Here is a 21271-nt window from a genome sequence, read left to right on the forward strand (position 1 = left end):
ATTTTTTTATGCACACAGCAACATCTCCAGTGTTAATTCAACTCCTATAGTGTTAAAGTTAACACTTTTCCAGTGTTTATATAATTCTCACTGGTTTAGAGTTAAAGTAACACTTTGCAAAGTGTTATTATTTTAACTCCATTGTAGTGTTAAAAATATAACACCCATAGTGTTAGAATTTCACTCTGTATGGTGTGAAGTGTCTTCACTCAGAGTGTAACTACCTAACATTTATAGTGTTGTTTTAGGACACTGATAAGTGTTCACTTTTACACTGGCTTGGGTTAACTCTTTTCACTGAGGGTGTTACTACACAACAACTATGGTGTTATTTATGACACTTTTAAGTGTTTATTTTCACACTGGATTGTGTTGACTGTTTTCACTTAGAGTGTTATTCTGTAACTTTTACAGTGTTATTTTGGCACTTTAAAGTGACATATATGAGCTTTTAAATACTAGTCTGTATTAATTGTCTGAATACAAAAATGCATTAAAGTGCAATTACTGTATGACTACTGTGTTACATTCAGTGAAAATCCTTGTTAAGTCCCTTTACAGGATAAAAGGAGAAAACATAAAATTGGTCACATAAGCATTTTAATAAATATTAAATTCCAAGCACCATACAGCATACGTTCACAACAAAAATAATGGCACAATGTACAGACCATCATCATCACCATAAGCACTTTGCAAATCAAAGGGCTTGTATATTTCAATACAGTCTGCTTTAACAACATCTTTTTCATCCGTTTCAAACACTTTATAAGCATGGCAATGTTCACTGAAATTTTCAACCACAAGCTTCTGAACTATGAAGTAGGTGTGACTATTGACCAAAACTATTGTTTTTATTCTGCAAAACACCGGCATCTCATGTTCAGAACCACAACAAATGACCAATCCTGTTCTGTACTCAGTCCCATTAATGTTAACCCAATTAGCAGAGAAAGCCTCTTCTGCAACAGCAGGCAAGCCTAGGGAGATCATTTCACTATTTTCCTCACTATCAACATCAAATGATTTCAAGGGCCCATACTCAACATGGCTTAAAGGACATGTCTCCCACTTGTATGCTATGGATGTTTGATGTTTTTTGGCAAGTGACACTGTGATGTTCTTAAAGTTCTTAAGGGTGTCTTTGAACACCCTATGTTTAGCCTCACCTCTCATGCTCCATACATGCAATAATGGCCCAATTTTTCTGATGCAAGTTGGGTAGTGCAACATAAAGTGGTGTTTGGGAATCATGTTCCTACCTGGATACAACAATTTGAACAAGTCATGATGTTCCATTGTTAAATGTTTTAGAAGCACAGTCATGCCATGTGTAACAGATGGAGAGAATATGATGTTAATTATTTGCAACAATAGCAATAGCATAGTCCAGTTCTGATTTCCTTCTGGCACAATATCACCAAAAATTAAAGGAATGTTTCTTATCAGACAAAGAGTCTGAATGGAGTTAAGACCTATACTATTACCACTACTGTCTAAGTTCACCCTTGTTGGACGATTTTTGCTCTCCAAGTAGCCATAGTCAAAAGCATAGATCCGTGACAAAAGAGCAGGTTTCGGCAGAAAATTGTCTGACAGATATTCCAACAGTAACTTTATCTCATATTGTGCTACCCCTTCGAGAATATCATGCGTAATGTCCAAGGAAAAGTTCTGGCAAACATGAAAGAATTGAAGAGTGTTCAGTGTAGAATTCTTTCTTAAGCCAAACACATGTAGCTTTTGAGGATCAGATTGCAACTCACTGCAGTGCATTTCAAAAAGTTCTTTCCCTCGTAAGATGATCTTTGGATCATCCTCAGTATACACACTCTGTGCATCCTGTTTTGCAATTAAACACAAACGACAAAAGTAACGTCCACTGAAAGACTCAACAAAACCCAAAATTGAGTGCATCCCCAAGTTGTCCCCAGTTATCTGACATATAGTGCCATGGACCTTTTCAGATGAGAAGGGTAAATCAATGCCATGGCTCTCCAAAAACTTTATGTCATCAATCAGAGGCTGTAAAATAGGATCAAAGCCGTATTTTTTCACATCTTCTGCATGAAACAATGCAACCAAATGAATGTTCATCAATGCAGAATTTAACTTTGGAGGCAGATTTCTGAGGACAAAATAGATTGCACCAACTTTGTGAACACCACGTTTGGAACCAAGTGGATTAGCAGTCTCAAAGTCATCATAATAAAGCTGAATTTGCAAAGAAGTCTGTGGTTTTGAAAACAATGGATGAGACTCATAGTAACTCCCATCACAAAAGTCTTCATATCTGTCTTCTTTTGATACACATAGTTTAGCAAGCAGCTCGCAAATATAAGAATTGCGACATATAAATTTGATTGTTTCCAAAATTGGAATGTACACAAAAGTGTCTTTTACTGGTACCTGGTCATAAGTGCCTGATTTTTTATTTAACCTTGTATCATAGCGTATTCCTAAAGTCTTTTCCACTGGATCCACAATTCCCCATTTTTCACGGAAATATGACTTTCTTTTAGCTTCAGTGTTGAACTTCTCAACTGGATTGTCAAAAGTCTCAAGACATTTTTCCACTGGAGATCTAACAGGATTTTCTGTTGGCACAACGTTCAGTACTTTATGTTTAAACTCACAGTGCAGTCCATCTGCAAAATCTTCCAAATCACAAACAAGTGATGACACAAAACTATTTGCCAAACCACTACCATTGAGTTTACCAATAATTTTAGTGCAAATTGCTTCAGAATTTTTTTTAATTCTTTGACCTGACCCATTGTTTTCAGAACACCCAACCTCTAGGCTCTGAGTAACACTTGTTCCTGCAACTGCTATGTCTGTATCTTGTAATCTGTCAAAATCAGCTTGAAATGACTCTGAGGGTTCTGCATCACCACTTTGACAACAATCTTCATCATGAACACTATTTAAATGTTTTTTTAAACCAGAATATGTAGTGAACTGACGGCTGCAACCATCTTGTGAACAAGCCAACTTAAATTTGGTGCTTGGATAAAAACTGTGACCTAGTCGCAAATGACTTATCAAAGCCTGACTGGTGCTATGCAGAGTTTGACAGATAAAACATTTAAACATGGTTCTCATTCAACATTTTGGCACGCAACTCACGAACACGTGGTGACTCATCTGTTGAGGTGGCATCAATGTTGAATATGGTGGTCTGCACAAAACTGTAGAGATGAACCAGTGACTCGTCGTAAGATAAGTTGAACACGTAGTGGGATTTGAAAAGTTCATCAAAAGCACTGAGTGAGCTGGTGGCTTGGAAGGGGATGAGCTGTTTGTCCACTGCGATGTAGAAGGTGTCAATGCTGTTCTGGGTTCGACCAACAGCGAGGATGTATGGTTGTTTACCATCTCTTGCTTGCAAGTGTTCATCAATGCTGCAGCATGACTAAAAACAAATGAGATATTGACATATAGGCCTAGCTTATACTTGCTGAGTATGAACCATTCATTCAGTTTGACATTATGTGCCTTGCTAACTTATTACAAAATACTAAGACACATACTTCATGGAGAGGAAAACTAAAAAGTGCAAAAACTGAAAAAGTGTTTTGTAGGATTTTAAAAAGTGAGACAACATATTTACCTTGTGAAAGTGCACCATTTTGTGTGCTGCATCAGTTGGACTTATTTTGGTTCTCCTCTTTCGTCCAGCTGTGGGTGGCAAAAGTTGAAGGAGTAGCAGCAGAGAGGCCATGTCACTGTCCCAGTCTGTGTATGGTTGAATTTATAAAACAATTTCAAAATGACAGGTAAAAATAAATATTATTAAAATCAAACAAGCATGGTGCGACGCCTACCATTTGCATCACTCTCTGTTGGTTTCTCAGCAGCTTTTATCAAACGACACAGGTCAGTTGACTGAGTCAGCTGTTTGGCTTCTTTAATAACCTTTGGCTTGAATGACATGTCCCACTTCTCAAGCAACTTGGTGGCTGTTTCAGCACCAAACAGCAGCAGGAAGTCTTGATTGACCTGTTCATCATACACACAGGACATAAAGACAGTGCTCAACATTGTTTACATTGCAATGTGATTTTGACCAATATGGGATATAGCCTGACTGGGATGACCAATGATCACATCTTTTACTGTTGCCATCCACATCAGCAAAACAAAAAAAAAAGGATTAACAGTTGAAAATATCAAGTGATTTGACTTACTAGTCCTTTGACATCCAAAAAGCGTGGAAATGTTTTGAAGACATCTGCAGTTCTTTGTGGATCATGCACCAGATCCTGGCGATGTTGGAACGTCATTTTCATCTTCTGAAATACACTTGCTTCATCAGGAGAGTGAACAAGAAATGAGATGGCCTCCTTGCAGGCATCTCCATCAAGTTGCTGAGGCAATGTGGTTGCTAATCTTCTGCGCTTAGGCCCTTGTTCTTGATGCACTGGGACTTCCTTCACTGGCCGTTTGGTTGTAGACCTGGACATGGTTTTGAGGCGCCACGCTACATATCCAGTGCCTTTCACTCCGTCGTAGAAATGCTCCTGTCACATTTAAACATAGATGAAAAATAAACATCAAATGCGATCTTACAGACTTTGCAGATTCAGCAAAAAGAAACCCAAGGACTATTATCATGTAACAGGTGCAATACATGTTAAACAACATCCACAATTTCAATACAGTTTTATGACAATAGTTATTACGAAAGAGGAATTAAGATTTTTCTTTTAAATCATTTAGCTGATGTAATTATTCCATGATGAAACCTAAATAATGTGCTGTTTTACAATCACTGCATGACTTACATAGCCGTTTGGAGAAAATGGATCCTTCAATGAGGGAAAGAGTGTAATTATTCCAAGGGCATATTTCTCCTTTTGCTTACGGGAGGGAATTCTGCTATAGAGGAAATACAATTGACAATGTTAAATCAGAAGTATGTGTCTTTACTGCAGTATACATTACAAGAATATTCCATATGGCCCATCTTTACTTTTTTATTAGGTACTATTACTCTTACCCATGTCTCTCAGTCATATCACTTGCCAATATGTTAACAAGCTGCCGCCGGGTGCGGTGGCTCAGTGAATTTTCGGCATTGTATTCTTCAAGAATTTCCTCTCCACCAGGTTTCCTAGTCAAGGCATTTTTAACCATCTGCTCATATAAAAGGGAAAATAATAACAATAAAAACTTGTTTGTCAGTAAAGGTGAAAGTTTAGAGGAATGTCAACAAACCTGTGAAAGACATATCTAGCAAGAAGCACTAACTTATTATTATTATTATTATTTTTTTTTTTTTTTTTTTTTTTACTATTTAATTTGTAAAAATGTGTATACATACACACACACACACACACACACACACACACACACACACACACACACACACGTAGGAAAATATTTAGTATACACATCCAGAAATGCATACACTATTATATATTGTACATATATTTATTAGTTTCAGGTTGGCCATTCTTGTATTTTGCTCGTTTGTGTTGTTGTGTTTGCACATCTCTGTTGCTTGTGGGGCTCGCACACAAGAATTTCACTCGCATGTGCTGTGCCAGTGTGCCTGCACATGTGATGTGACAATAAAAGTGATTTGATTTGATTTGATTTGAACTTCTATTAACATTTTTTCATACAGGGCAAGTTGGGAACCACCATGTTTAGAATTTCAATTTGTATAACAATCTACAGTATAAATGGTGTCAACTCAAAAATACAAAAGACATTTTCTGTTCTCAATTACCTCTTTTGCAGCCTCTGACACAGAAACATTTGGTGCAGAACTGTCTTTGCTGGATCTACTGCGGCCTGCAGGAATGCCCTTTTCCCTGAGGTCACTGTCACTTGATGAAAGTGATATAGTGTCCGTGAGGGAAGATAATGTATCCGAGGAGGATGGTGTGGAATGAGCTAAAGGACAAAAATCTTTGGGAGAGATGATTTGGTTAACTTTCTTTAGGCTACTCCACAATGCCATTAATAACACAATTTCAATGTTTATGTTCAGACAACATTCTATACAAATATGACCCAGCCCTGTCCACTGTCATGTATATTGCATGAAGACAGGTCAATGTCATCTGCATCAAGAGCAAAAGAACTTGGCTCTACATTGAGTGGGCTATACTATGAAAATTTAAGTTATGATAACATTTACCTTCATCTGAAATCTTTTCACGTATTGTCAGGCATAGGTCTGGTTGGGCCTCCAGTAACTCCAGAAAAATGTCTTCTTCGACAGCTGTGTCAGTTTCATCGAAAATATCAAGGTCAGCAGCATCCGGAAGTCCAAACTTGGTTTTGGCTTTACAAAAAGATAAGCATAATGTCACCTAAAACGCCTGAAAAACTTTTTTAAAAACTAATTTTGACTTTTTTATTTAGCTAATATTTATTAACAGCTGTTTTACCTGTCTTTAAAATGGTTAAATTAGACAAGTCTGCAGCAACAATATAGGCCTAGGCCTACTGCTCTGTACTGTTTTTAATGTCACACATTAAAATAAAATGTGTTAACATTTAATTTGTTTTTTAAATAGATGAGATGCAAACATGATGAACTGATACATGTGCAACAAATTTTGTTCTGCCAGGTTATCTTACCTTCACTGATGAATTCTAGATAAGTGAATCCTGCGTGCAATTTAATGTACTTCTTTACATTGAGGTATTTCACTTTCAGCAACATGTCTTACAACAGCACCTGGTGGAGAGAAGGGGGCACAGAATATTTTTTACCATATATTTAAACCATAGCTTAAGTGGCAACAAATCCGGACAACTTTAAGAAAATATTAGGCTATACATTGTGTGATGATCTGTGAAGGGGTGACAGACCACTTCAACCTCAGGAACATAATTTGGCTTCCCCCTGCGCACTAAAATAGCTGAACTTGGGTACACAGAAATAGCATCCAATGAATTATCCACCCATCCACATGTTTATAAGACGACAACGGCGATCTTCTCGTCTGCACGCAGGCTAGATACTTAGTTCTGCTATGTTGCGAGTAAATCGCTGTAGCCTACTTGGGGAAAAGCATCTCTGTTTAAACCATGTCAGGATGATAATCCACATAAAATTTCCTGTTGAACGCACACCTGCCTTCATCACGCTTTCACTTATGACAACAAATATCCCTTATACTGTAAATTAATGAGTGCAAGTCTTACATTTATATCGGGAGTTTCTGACACATGCACAGCCGTCTGGCTAGTTGCTACTTTGTGGTGGTTGTTTTGTGACATGACATGCTAGGATTATCAGTGGAGGCGACGTCAACGACCCTCAGTCGTTATACCGCTTTGTCTTAAACACTGGATGGTAGCCTATTTCACTAAAACTGTAGAAAAGGGGAAAATGTTCCCTTAGATTAGGCCTACTACAACATGTATGATATATCCTAACCGTTAGCAAGCAATCCATGCACAAACGCAGCGCGCCTTGCTTGGTCACTAACATCTAACAGAATTCCATAACCCCCTGCCACTTCAAAGATTTGTAGGCTAGGCTACTGCTAAACTCGCTGGTAGCACGTGTAATTAGCCTATCTTGACGCTTTCCAAAACTTGACTTGAACGTCTCCATGTGATTGTTTAGTTCACTTTTAAATAGGATATTTCTGAGGCGAATGTTCGCTTCCCTTAAAAGCAGTGGGCTAAACGCATTTGTCTTAGCTGCCAGCTAGGCTACCACAAATTCAAATTTTAACATTACATTTAACATATCCAGAGGATAGCTAACTCCTCCCTCGTTTCATTTAATAAGCATTGAACACTGGAAAGCATTTCTCTTATGACATTAGAACTAACTAGAATTGAGAATTATATTGAGCACGCATTTATTTTCGCTGCAATATTAACTTGTTATAGAGGATAGTTTAGCTACCTAAGCTAACGAATCCCATCTCTTACCGCAGATGAATACACTCCACATTAGGAAAATATTGCATTCTTCTGATAAATAATGTTATAGGCTAGTTAGTTACAATATTTAATAATGATAAAATAACATAGGTCTTGTTGTATAGTTCTTACCTGAACAACCTCCTCGATCTTGACAGCAAACTTCTGGCGGACTCCTCATGCCCATGAGCGCGAAAAACCCGGATGTGGAAATCAACTCCAAATGAGTGTTATAGTATTGACTCTTTGAAATAACTCCGGCTACAGAGCTTTTTCAGCACCGTTAGTGTTACTGTAACTCTCAAACCAACACTTTTCAACTCGAAATTTTTAACACCAGTAATTTTAACTCACATCAACACTTCGGATTTTGCTGTGCACCTACCAGTGAGAGTGCAGGATACCAGTGATTGACATATGACATTGCCTAGGCAACCAGAGCCCAAAATCTCCACTTGTGACCGACTATCAGGTTCAAAATGACGAGAACGAAGCAAATTACTCCCTGTGTGGATGCAGCTGTAGTAGGTCAACGCTCTCTGCAGATTATGGGTCATTATGTCCCTGTTGTGGAAAACACAGGGACTTAACGAGTGCCATTTATTTGATGTTATCCTTAATAAGCTTTATATTTCTAATGCTTTGCATTCAGGTAGCTGCTTGGTGTGTACAGTGTTAGGTGCATGGAGTATGAGGGTGAAGTCAAAGTGGTGAGAAGTCTTAGCTGCAGCTGTGTCAGGGAAGAGCTATGCTCACCACAGAGACAAAGAAATCTCTTTGAGATTGTTCGCTTTCATAAACGCATCGGATGTCTGTTGTCATCGCTGCCTGGGTTTCATCAGTGGTATTACCTCATCCTCAATGCCTTCCTTCACTCCGTCTTTTTTCCTTTCCCTCGCTCTGCTTTGCTCTTTTCCTCTCCATGTGCTGCCTCCGCTCTTCTCCTCTTTCCTCTGTTTGCCGTCACTCCGGCTGCATTCATACGACGGACTCTGGAGAGTACCGAGCTGTGTCTGTGTGTGTTCGATGGGCTTTTTGCCATTCAGATGGAGCCTACGCTACACTTAAAAAACCTTTCCAGATGTGCAGTGGGGGCACAAAAACTCCAGCTGGAATAAAAGAGTCAAGGATTCAGATTTCAGGTTTCTCGACTCCAACATCCACAAAGAGAATATTTGAAAATTGTCTTATTTACTGATAGGTTTCCCATCTGCAATTTTCCCCTCACAGTTCATGAATATTTTAACGTATGAAGCCCTCCGAATCATTTTTATCAGAAATTGTTTGATTTATGAAGATGCAATCTTCATGTGGGGGAAGATGAGAATAAGGAGGAGGCAGGTCTTCCTGTTCAGAATGAGAATGATGGACTTTCTACTTGAAGCTGAAAAGAAAATGTCAGGAGAGGCAACAAAGTGGTCGAGTTTGCGGAGCTATTCAGGGAGCCTGTTAACACCGCCATCGACCGCATCTTCTTCTGTGAGTTAAACCTAATGGTTTCAGGGCCAATCACAGAGAGCTTTGTGTTTTTAAACCTTTAAGTTAGTCCAATGAATGACTGATGAGTCGGTGAAGAAAAAGCAGGACATTCAAGAGTTGGGAGTTTACTTTTGACTCTTCACACAAAAAAGCAGCAAAGATGGACGATTTTTCAGTCGCTCGGCTCTGCATTAGGGAGGAGGACGGCTCGGCGTGGCAGCAAGCGCCGTACCACCTGGTTTAGTTACTTATTGCAAAGGTTTGGATCGAAATGCTCAATGAGCCGATTCACATTCAGCCCATGTTGGATGCAGAGGAATGAAATTTTCATGCGCTACGTCCATCAACGCTCGCATCAAGTAGCAGCTTGACTGCGGTTAAATTCCAAAATTAAGTAATTTCCCTGAAAACAGTATGCACTGGTCTGATTGCAATGCACCACTCTGTTGATTTCTATTAGGACCTAATAAAAATCAAATGAATGAGCTACTGGAAGCTAGAAAACTCAATAAAAACATCCTCGCAGTATTTTAGGTGGCTGCAGTCTGGCTCCTAATGAAGAGATTCAACGTTGAATTTGAAGGTTCATATTTACTGCCCTGAATTCATATGTCAGTCTTATAAAAACTAAAAATCATCATAGCAATGACCTTGACATGTTGTGTACTGCCTTTAATCAAAAACCACTCTCTCTCGTTTGCAGCCTCTCGCAACTTCAGCTTGAGTTCAGTCAATAGGATCAAAAACTCTTCACTCTGTTTCCGCACCGTGAAGAAAAACCTGTTCCCATTAAAAGCCACGTTTTCAAAGTTCGATGATTACAGTGCTCAAACCTCTTTAACCAGCTTTTTAAACACTGAAACATGATGGCATACAGAAAATTTGATTTTTAAATTAAGATTAATTATTAAATTGAAAACCCACAATTTGGAACCAGTAGTCTGAATATTTCAAATAAATGTTTTCTCTAACCCTATAATTCTCCTGTCATCACATCTTGTGACCTGTTTCTTTCCTTCTGGGATATTTTAAGGACTAAAATGTGCGCTGCTGTAAGGTGGTACCAGCATTCCTAGAGGTAGCACAGCTGGTATTTTCCCCATTTTCCTGCCACAGATTTCAGTGTCGAGAGATTAAATGAAATGTTCCCTTCCATCTGTGCTCAACCTTTTAGTGTTTTTGTTGCTTTGCTTTATCTCTCAGAAATGACAAATCACTCTAATGCTGCTGTCATAATAACACGTACTGCTGCAAACTCAACACTGCAACCATATTTTTAATGCATGAGGTATCAAACATAGAGCACAGTTAAAGTTAAAGCAAATATTCTGACAAGCCAATAGAGAAGCCAATCGACTGCTTTGTGGGTCATACATAGTTAAGAGGCCAGTTCGTGTCTCCATCATCATCTAACTATTTTTCAATCAAGACTAAACATCAAGAAAAGATGGTCAGCTGGTTGTTTTGAATGGAGAAAACAAAGTGCGTTTTGGTAAACTTTTAAAGGTCCTAATACCGATTGATAATTACTAGAAAGCAGATCAAACATCCAGGGTACCACTGCTTGTGTTGGACTGAAAAGTAAAGGAAAGTCAGACACAGGTTAAAGTCCAACAAAAAAGGTTTTTTTTTTAACCCAGAAAACAAACTTGGTTAAATTATACTAAAGATCTAAATCTTGGGCCCATAAAAGAGGTCAAAGTAACAGAACTCTACTCAAAAGTTGGTAACAAACAAACTGATCTACCTAAATAAGACTTAAACTTAAATACAGCCCACAAAAAGGGGTAGAATGCACAAAAACGTAGCTGAAACTAACATAACAAATTCCATTTCCCCCCCCATGATCCAGAGTTGTGGTATGACCCAGTTTACAGGTCTCCATGTAGCCTTGCTCCGCCCCTTTTCCCACCTATTAGCTCATCAACCAAGGGACTGGGAGCAGCTGCCACTGAGAAAACAAAGGAAAATTAAATAATACACTAAAACTAACTAAAATCTATGCACTTATTTTATGTGATCGTATAAGTAAGTTAATTATAAACCAAACCAGTTTGCATTTCCCTGTAAATTAAATCCTTTATTTAAAGTGTTGTGTTATGTATAAGTCTATTGTAGCACTGTGATGTTTGACAGATATTACCCAATATATGTGGCTGTAACTGCAGCCATCACACCCTGGCTAGAGAAAAGAGCAGTGGAAAGTAATTTTGATGTGTTATGATGTAAATCGTTTGGGCGCCTTTTTGATTTAAATAAAGATGTGGGCCAATTAGATCATTTGTTATTATGTAACCTGGCCAATCAGCAATGATTTCCCAGCGACCCTTGCTGTTGACCTTGGTCTGACGTGGTCCGTCGCAGGAAGGCACGAACCTCATCAAGTGTGGAAAATCTAACTGGTTAGAAGGAAAATGTCAGAAGTGGCAGGACAGAAAGTCAGCTAGCCACTAAGCTAACGGCTACAGTAGAGAAAACCCCATAAGCTGTGTCCCAAAACTTAGGCCGCATCCTTCGGAAAACCCGTCCTTCGCGGTCTACGTGGGTCGGGTCCTTCGAAGACCCAGAAGGCCGGAAGTGCGAGGCTGTGAATCGGGTCGGTCTCGCCTTCAGATTTGCGTCACCAGCTGTCTTGGTGGAGTTTAATAAACTCATCCATCTGCTCCTCCCTAAAATATAACAGGACACTGGAGCAAATTCTCGACCATCGCACACTTCTGTTTGATCAGTTTGCTGTTTGACGTTTATTCAGCTGTGTGAAAACTATAACTTTGCTCTCAGCCAAACCGATTTACTCAGGAACAAATAAAACACTGATAAAGCCAAACAACAACAAGTCTGACACGGACCAGAAAACCGTACTATGCAAATTATGCCACAGACCGGCCCCCACCCGTGACACTTGGAGTGATTGTAAAATTGCTGTGGTTTTTAACAGAGCTTTAATGTGCTGAAAGTATCAGATGGATGTTGTACTAGTTAAGTTAGGAGGGATCAAAAATGCTGAGATTGTTTAAAATTACTGCATTATTTAATGTACCACTATTTTAGGATTTTCCCCTTAAAGATGTGGCAATGCAAACACCTTTTGCGTCCTCCCCTTGCATGCACACTTGCCGGGCATATTTTCTATTTAGAATTTGATATAAATGTTTTCACATTTCAGGCCACTCAATATTTGCCTCCAAGAACTGAGCCGGCAGCCAGTTGGCGGGTTTGACGAGATGGAAAAAAAACTGCTCTCTGCATCTCTCGCCACAATGAAATTCAATGTAAAGCACCTGCGGTTGTATTAAAGCAGCAGAGGGACACAGCTTTGAAAGGACAGCAGAATGAAAAGAAGAAAATACGCTTTCAGCAAAAGCCAGAGTCCCATATTCCACAATATTTATTGAGTTGGATTTATTATCTTGGAGGAAATGTGCTTTAGTTGTTTCCAAAGAGAGCAGAGAGGCGAGGAGGAGGCGGCCACCTGAGAGCCACAGAAAGGCCCAAAATGACTGCTTTTCTCATCATCTCTCAGCAGATTTTCAGAGAGGCAGGGTGTGGCAGTAAACCAGGGCACAGCCGAGGAAAATGGCTTATCTGAAATGATTCTGCTATCCTGGAACAGCAGGGTGTCCTGTGGCTTAGAGAGTGAGTTTGTTAAAGGTACAACAGACTCTTCATCTTGTGGCAGCAATAGTTTCGCCCGTTTCGGTGCAGCTTTTACTCACCTCCTCATTCCACAACCTTAAAATCTAGTTTCTGTCTTATTGGATTTGAGAGTCATTCTGTGGCGCTGAAGTCAGAGTCATGGAGGTGCTATGAAAACACTGTATCAACCCCTGTTTTGCCATCAAACTTATAAGCTTGTTATAAGAGCCTCACATAAAAAATAAGGTTTTTTTTATTATTTCTGGGAAACTTAATGTCATCCAGGTTAGAATAACCAGAAACCCAGGAAATCTTGCACTAACTCCAGCCTTCGTTCTAAAGCTGGTGAACTCGATCGGTGAATATCGAGCCGTTTGCTGCTGCCAAACTTGCACAATCCTGGTGCATTAGTGTATTGTGTGTTCTGTGATGTTGGATTGCGGAAGACTTTGGCCTTTAGCTCAGCATTAGTGAAGTAAAGTTTATTTATACAGCACATTTAAGTATAACAGAAGTTGAGTGTTTATGCTGAACAACACACGATAAAATAGCAAAACGGTAGAAAACATAACAATATAATTGTAAATAAAAGTAACATCCTATACTGTTCATATACCTTTTCATGATTTCACTTCCTGCCTTTTATTTCGATTATGCTGCACTATCCATAAACATCGTCACTTTTCTGCGCTCCCTTAAGGCTGAAGAACTCTAAAAAAATTATTACTTCTATATTTCCCATCATTTTTATATTTTACTGTTAGCTGACGATGAGCAGTGGTGGATGAATGTATGGAGCTATTCATTCATAAAGGAATAAAATAAGTGAAACATTTGAAAGTGTTTCCCAAAAAACTATTTCGCCAAAAATGTTACCAAATAGCATTAAATGGATCAATATTACTTCTGCATTTGTTTAAGATAAGCTCAGTTTAGATATGTTTTATTCATGTATTCTGTTCAATTTTGAATATTGAAATATTGAATCATATTCTATAAAATCATATATTTTTCCGTGTGGCTTTCAAGTTAGGACCATGTACCACTGAAAAAAGAGCTCTGAAAAACAAGCTAACGCCTGTTTTTTATTTTTTAAACAAACATATTACAATACAGTAATTAAAAAAATCACAGCTGAATTAAAGGGTTTAAGCCATGTATGACAGTATCTATGGGAGATTATAAAAAAAATGTTTCAGTGGTGCCAAAAAAGTTAAAGGTCCCTGGTTTGAGAAGGAGACACAAATCTCTTGGGGTTTTGTCAGGATGGGTATCTGCCATAGAAATCTGCCAAATCACATATGCAGGACTCACTGTAGCGAAGCCTTGTGAGTCAGGCAGCAGTGGAAGTAGCTTTCTGGGCCAACTGGAGTTAAGGCTGCTTCCAGAGACAATAGTCAACTGTGGCCACAAGATGTCACTAAGTTTAGAGGATGGTCTGCACAGGCAACAAGAGAAGCTTAAGTGACAGAATACTGTTTGAGATGAAAGGAGAGAAGATCGGTTTAATTTTTAGATTTCACTGAGTAAGCAGTGCTTGGCCTGACAGAAACCCACCACATCAGTGGGGCTGGCCTTTCCAGACAGTTTGGACTTTTAAAGTTTAGGTTATTTTAAAAAAACAAATTCAGTGTAAAAGCTAGCTGGAACCATTAACATCTATCAGTTAGCTAACCTAAGCATTCACCGTGGTGTATAAATTGATAACATGTCTTAAGGACAACCCTTGGAAGCATTTAAAAGTGCTGTCACTGCCTCTAACATCGTCCGATACACTGCTCAGCACTTTTCATAGTTAAACGTAGCTCAAAGTTTTCCACAGAGTCACTGAAGTTGATTAAGACGGAACAAGCGCAGACAATAATTAGCTGGATGGAAAAAACCACTGGGCAATTAAAACTCAATAAGTTGTTATTTCACCTGTCAAAGCTTATCATCCTGTGATGTTCGGGCTTTGTAAGCTGATTAGCTTTTCTTGTTATTCCTCCTGTATGTTGTTGTGCTTCCTACTGAAGGCCTGATATGATTCGTGATCGTTCTCACATTCACATAATGTTGGGGTTGTGAGCCTCGGTTATTTTATGCTGTGTTTTTGTAGCTGTTGTTTCACATTGAGAAAATGCCTCTACCTGACTAAGTGTTATGTTCATTTTCATATCTCTGAAAACTCCCAGGATACAGTCATCATTTGGGTATCTGTGGCTGAATAACTTTCCATTCAGTTTCCCAGGGGGAGAAAAAAATCTGTTTATTTACTTCTTGAAGGAGGACGCATGATAACAGCGCAGGCGGGTTGGTTGGGACAATTGAGCACAGCGGCATTGTGCTGCTGAGACGGATGGGAGCGAGTCACCTCGCACAGTGTTGTCCCCAGACGGACCTCATTTTCTCTTCTGCTCGAGTTAGCACATTCACACTCACTGCTGGCTGAGACGCTTCAATCTTAGAAAAACTGTTTTTCTTATGCAACAGCTTTTTAAGACGTGGGTTTGAACACAGGAGCTGGATGAATTTGCTTAATTCTCTGTTGGTTATGTTGTCAGACCAAGTGGGTAAGATATTGATTTTATTTTGAAGTCTGTGATGCTTTTCATTCTTTTCTCGAGACTTTGCTCACCTACCACTTTACAGTATTTGGTACACTTTGCTAGTACTGGCTCGGACCCCCTTTTCCCTTTTTTACCCCTCAACAGTTATAAAAGGCTGATGGGGTAAAAAAGTCACCCAGCCGGGTGGGCTGGCAGCATAAACACCTGCGTTTATGAATAACCCAAGAACAAGATTTAAATTGAATCCAGAGGTATATCTACTAAAAATCTTGAACAAGTTCAAATCCTAGTAACCTCAAGGTCAGAGGTCAAGTTTTCTGAAAATCTTGTGAATGCAATAAGTCAAGAACAAGTCGAAATGGGATTGATGGGTGTATCTCCTTGCAGAATAAGGGAAGCACTTGCAGCCACCAGTATTTTTTTCCTTTAGAACTGAGTTAAATGTTCATGGCATCGATTCAACAAGGTGCTGGAAACATTCCTCCGAGATTTTGGTCCATGATGTAAACCCTGTTACACCAAATTCCAAAGGTTCTCTGTTGGACTGAGATCTGGTGACTGTGGAGGGCATTTCAGTACAGTGAACTTGTTTTCATGATCAAGACACCAGCAGATTTGAGCTGTGAGATATAGGGTGTTGTCCCGCTGGAAGCAGCCAATGTGGACATCAGGCATTTTTCAGTCTTCTACGGTCCCGCTTCAGTGAGCCCATGTAAATTATAGCCTCGGTTTCCTGTTCTTAGCTGACAGGAGTGTGGTTGTGCTTTCAGAGATGCTCTTTGCATAGCTTGGTTGTAACAAGTGATCATTTGACTGATGAGAAGGCATCTTCTCCCAGAGAACTGCCACTCTCTGGGTAGTTTCCCTTCTTCAGACCATTCTCTACAATACCTACAAGGTTGGCTCTGTGGGAAAATCCCAGGAGATCAGCTTTTTGTGAAATACTCAGACCAGGCTGTCTTAGCACCAACAGCCATGCCACATTAAAAGTCACTTAAATCACCTTTGTTACCCATTCTGATGCTCAGTTTGAACTTCAGCTACAGGTGAACCTGGAGTTTTGGAAAAATTAAAAAATAGCCTCAGGCTCATCCCATACTGAGCTGGGATGGAGGAGGGTTGCAAAGTTTAAATAGTAGACCCAGAATGAGATTTGCCAGTAAGATGAGAAGGAGCCATCAGTTAATGTGTGCTGGCTGTGCAATCAGGTGATGTGCAGGGATGCAGCCGACTTTGAGTTTGCCAATATTAGGTTAAATATACGAGTCCAGCTTTGTCTTTATTTCATCTCGACCACCGTTTGTCCAGATTGGGGTGTGAAGGCAGCAGCTGAAAAACACAGGTGCTTTTACTCCCTCCAGATCTTCCTGAGGGGAATCTAAGGGCTCCACAAAGCTCCAGCGTATCCTTTGGGAAACATCCGGGTGGCAGATGACCCACCTACCTCGTTTAGCTTTTTCACCTCGAAAGAGCAACAACTCTATTCTGAGCTCTTCGCCCTGTTCCCAGGTGTTGGTCCACAGTCCCAGTGGAGAGAAGTCATTTCTCTGCCACCTGCATTTGTGAACTTTCGATTACTACCAAGAGCTTCTTGACCCTGGGTGAAGACAGGAAAACATCAAGTGCTAATTTCAAACCTTTGTTTTGGAATTAGCACCTGAGGATTAACATCTTCTGGCGCTGTTGCAGATGAGGCTGCAGTCTCCCTTTCTCCTGTCTACCTTCACTCATGAACAAGCATGAACTCCTTCAACTCTCTCCCAGGTTCCTGAGGCCAAGATGCTGTTTTCTCCCAAAGTACCATCTCCCATCAAAGCTGTAACCTTCTGTAAATGGTCCATTTTTGGTACTGAGAAAAGTTTGGTAGTGTGTAAGCTGGAGTTTAAAAAATAAAATTGGAAGTTGCTTCATTCACAGAAACTGTGATCTTAGATAAAGTGGATGGCTGGGTCGTGCTTGTCTTCTCGAAGTGACGTTAAAGTACTTTATTAAAAGAGTCCAACAGAGGATTCTGACCTTCATCTCTTTCAGTCATTCTGACAGTATACTCTGACCAACATCTCGTCAACTCCTTCACAGTACACATGCTCACATCTTTCTTATCTGGGTGCACAGCTCTCCAGCATCCCAACAGTCAACACAAAACGAGTCCATTTCAACAGACTCTCAGCTCAGCCTTTAATGAAACAGACTGGCTGGAAAAAAAGTTGCAGCTTTCTGCAGGTATTCAAAAAGTTCACCGGTTCATGGAGAAGTACTTAGAGCTTGAAAGGATTAAAGCACCACATTAAATACAGCAAAGTACTGGGTTACATCCCATATATCCACCATAGCCACAATATCTTTGTTAGTGAGTTTAGGTTTATAACATCTTTACGTCTGTGTGTACGCAGTTTGAGATTTTATGTCTTTCTTTGCAAAACGTCTCCGTAATGGCAATGTGGGTCTCACAGTTCTTCAGCAGAAACTATAAACAGTTACTGAAATGACTGTCAGTCATCAATTTGATGCTAATATTCAAATCAGAGGGTAAATCTTCATCATTCGGATAATTCCTGTGTTAATCCTTAAAAGTGCCAAGTTCGATTACTTTGAGATGCAAAATAAAGTATTTTGTCCTTAAAGGTTAACGTTAGCTCTGCCCTGTCCTGTAATATCACATATTTGAGTTTTTGATGTAAATTCTGTCCATCCGACTGTCTTAAACTCCTCTGCCTTAGACTGCAGCTGGTGTTTAACCACGCAAACCAAGGTGATGGAGTTGGACTCCACCTGCAGGATGAGGGATTCGGCAGAGAGGCAACGCTACAGTCACACCAGAGAAAACAGTGGTTGGAGACCACAGCATGACCAAAATTAGTGCAATAGGGTGCAATGCATTTACAATTTTGCAACTGTTCAAATGTTGTGGCCTTTAAACCGACATTGGTTCATCAAGACGAATCAAAATGCATTCAGTCTGCCGTCACTCTGCAATGTAATGTGATCAGGTTAGCAGTTGCATGCACTCTGTTTGTGATAATATGGCAATTAACTGTAGCAAATCTGCAAAAATCACAGACGTGTTGCTGTGCATTTGTTGAAATCTGTTGACATTTATGTACTTTACATTAAGCAGAAATTCATGAACTACTTAGATTTGAGTCCAGCTAGAACAGGGGTAGGCAACTCCAGGCCTCGAGTGCCGGTGTCCTGGAGGTTTTAGATGTGTCCATGATCCATCACAGCTGATTTAAAGGGCTAAATGACTCCTCAGCATTTCTTGAAGTTCTCCAGAGGTCTGGTAATGAACTAATCATTTGATTCAGGTGTGTTAACCCAGGGTGGGATCTAAAACCTGCAGGACACCGGCACTCGAGGCCTGGAGTTACCTACCCCTGAGCTAGAAGCTCACAGGTTTAACACAGAAATTCCTCCACAAATCGGGCCATGGTTGCTGCAGGACAGCGTTTAAGTGTTCATCGGTTATGCTCATCAGACTGATCAAACTATGTTGGCTATATAATATATGCGTCTGTCAAACGGTCTGAGGGTGGTTGCAGTCAGTCCGAGTCAGACTGTGATCGTTGGAGACAGGTTGCCTCCCACCAGGTGGCCTCTGCCATCATCTTAAGATGGGCATGAGGTTGACAAACTGGAAAATAGATGCCAGAATGAGGCAGCTCTCAGGTGGACTGTCAGATCGCTCTCCCTCAGTAGTCTTGCATCTGAATTCTCAGTTCAATTCAATTTTATTTATATAGCGCCAAATCACAACAAAAGTCGCCTCAAGGCGCTTCATAGATACAGAGAAAAACCCAACAATCATATGACCCCCTATGAGCAAGCACTTTGGCAACAGTGGGAAGGAAAATCTCCCTTTTAACAGGAAGAAACCTCCGGCAGAACCAGGCTCAGGGAGGGGCGGGGCCATCTGCTGCGACCGGTTGGGGAGAGAGAAGGAAGACAGGATAAAGACATGCTGTGGAAGAGAGACAGAGGTTAATAACAGATATGATTCAGTCTTGGTAGTTTCTACTCAAAATAATGAAAACAATAAACATATTACTGTCAGTATATTTCAGACTGGGCTTTAATATACTGAAAACAAATATATAAACTGTGTGTTTAGGGAGTTGATCGTTGACTGGCCCATCAGTAATGTATTTTAACCTATTTTCTGCTGCCAGACTCAGTCTTTGGATGAAAGCTTCAGCATCATGCTTAAAGCATAAAAATGTGGCTGTGTTTCTTATTCAGGCTGAAAGGATACTTAGACATTGTGGCATTACTTCTGCTCATTATGTGCACAAAATGATTCTCTGTGTGCTATCGCTGTCAGTCATTTGACATTTCAAATGTTCTCTTGCTATTCTTTCCACTTTCACACCAGGGGGAAACAACGATTAAGTATGCAGCAGTGGGGCTGCAGTTCATACATGTATTCATGCGTAGTAAATGTGTAGTGAAGTGAGAGTGTTTAACTCGGTGGTTGTTCCTGCCCACTGATACACGTCTCTCCGCCGCTGCGCTTTACGTGTTTACACTGCGTGAATCTGTCAGGATGCCTCTCAAACACAGCTGCGGTGATGTTTAATCCGGGTTTTACCTGCACGTACGCAGTTATCACAGAGCATCAGGAGAATGTAAGACTCAACGCTGGCGATGAAGAATATTGAGTGAAAATGAAAAGCGCTATCACTGAAACGTCAGTTATTAATTTGCACTTCAGGAGCGACTATTCAAACATGTTGATTTTTAGTAGGAGCTGTCATCTGCGCTCATACTGCGCTCCATGATTTCCCTCTTCACTCCAGTGTTTTAGGAATTAATGACTGTCTGCCTGTGTCTGTCTGCAGACATTAGTCATACCTTATCAGTATGACAAATAAGGTGCTTCAGGAAGTTCAAGAAAAACTGTAAACTATCGTAGCAAAACATTTCCCATTAAAAGCTGTCATCATTTACTTTGGCTTTGTACTTTAGTTACACCCTATACATCTGCTCCAGATGTTTTTTTTGTCAATAGCCATTCTGGCAGGCCTCTATTTTGAGCTAAATAGTAACATGCTATTGCTTGCACTAGTTCACAACAAGGCGAGCAACACTTGGTGTCAACAGGGAGGAAGAACTCCTGAGCCAGGCTCAAAGTCAGGCACTTTTCTTATCTATTTGCTTTCTTACTGAAAGAATCATTCACTCATCCACACTCTGATAGAGTCATTGGGACAAACTCGGGGTTCTGTATCAGTAAAGTACCTTTAGTGAGATCATTGTTGCTGTGGGAGGAAATCCACACAGTTTTGTCATTTGGAGGACGCTCGTATGGATCCTGCCGCCCTTAGACGCTGCAGGTGAAAATTTCCTTCAGCTTTGCCGTGATTTCTGGGAATGCAATGGACATTTCATGAGGTATTTCAGTCTGGAGCAGAAGTAGTAAATCAAAAATGTCACCATTATAAAAAAGTTGCATTTGCTTCAAATGCTTATAAATTTTTAAATGATTTTGTTACTTTTTTATTAGTGAGTATCGATCTGCCAGCACCTGAGTGACATCAGTAATAATATAATTGAATGTTTGACTTGTGTCACTGTGTTAGCCCTGAATACCCTCACTAGAAGCTTTACTGTTGATTCATATGTTGTATTTTGAGTAATGTGTGCATCCTTTAATATAAACTCAGTGGTGACTTTAGTCATCTGAGCATCCATATGTGCTGCAAACATGA

The 21271-nt window shown here is 39.9% G+C and overlaps 1 protein-coding gene across 1 annotated transcript; it reads right to left on the reverse strand.

The window, feature by feature from the left end:
* Nucleotides 1–3088: 3088 nt before the first annotated feature.
* LOC308387510 (uncharacterized protein) lies at nucleotides 3089–7965 on the reverse strand (the record flags this gene model as incomplete). Its single annotated transcript, XM_080867616.1, has 9 exons — nucleotides 6598–7965; nucleotides 6152–6298; nucleotides 5738–5919; nucleotides 5003–5139; nucleotides 4788–4881; nucleotides 4191–4523; nucleotides 3828–4002; nucleotides 3614–3738; nucleotides 3089–3415 (listed from the first exon to the last, which is right to left on the reverse strand). Exons 1-9 carry the CDS (start codon nucleotides 6680–6682, stop codon nucleotides 3089–3091), a joined length of 1605 nt encoding a protein of 534 aa, XP_080723742.1. The 5' UTR covers nucleotides 6683–7965.
* Between the last annotated feature and the right edge of the window lie 13306 nt (nucleotides 7966–21271).

The sequence above is a fragment of the Rhamphochromis sp. 'chilingali' genome, assembly GCF_963969265.1.
Source record: "Rhamphochromis sp. 'chilingali' genome assembly, chromosome: 19".
Taxonomy (NCBI): Eukaryota; Metazoa; Chordata; class Actinopteri; order Cichliformes; family Cichlidae; genus Rhamphochromis; species Rhamphochromis sp. 'chilingali'.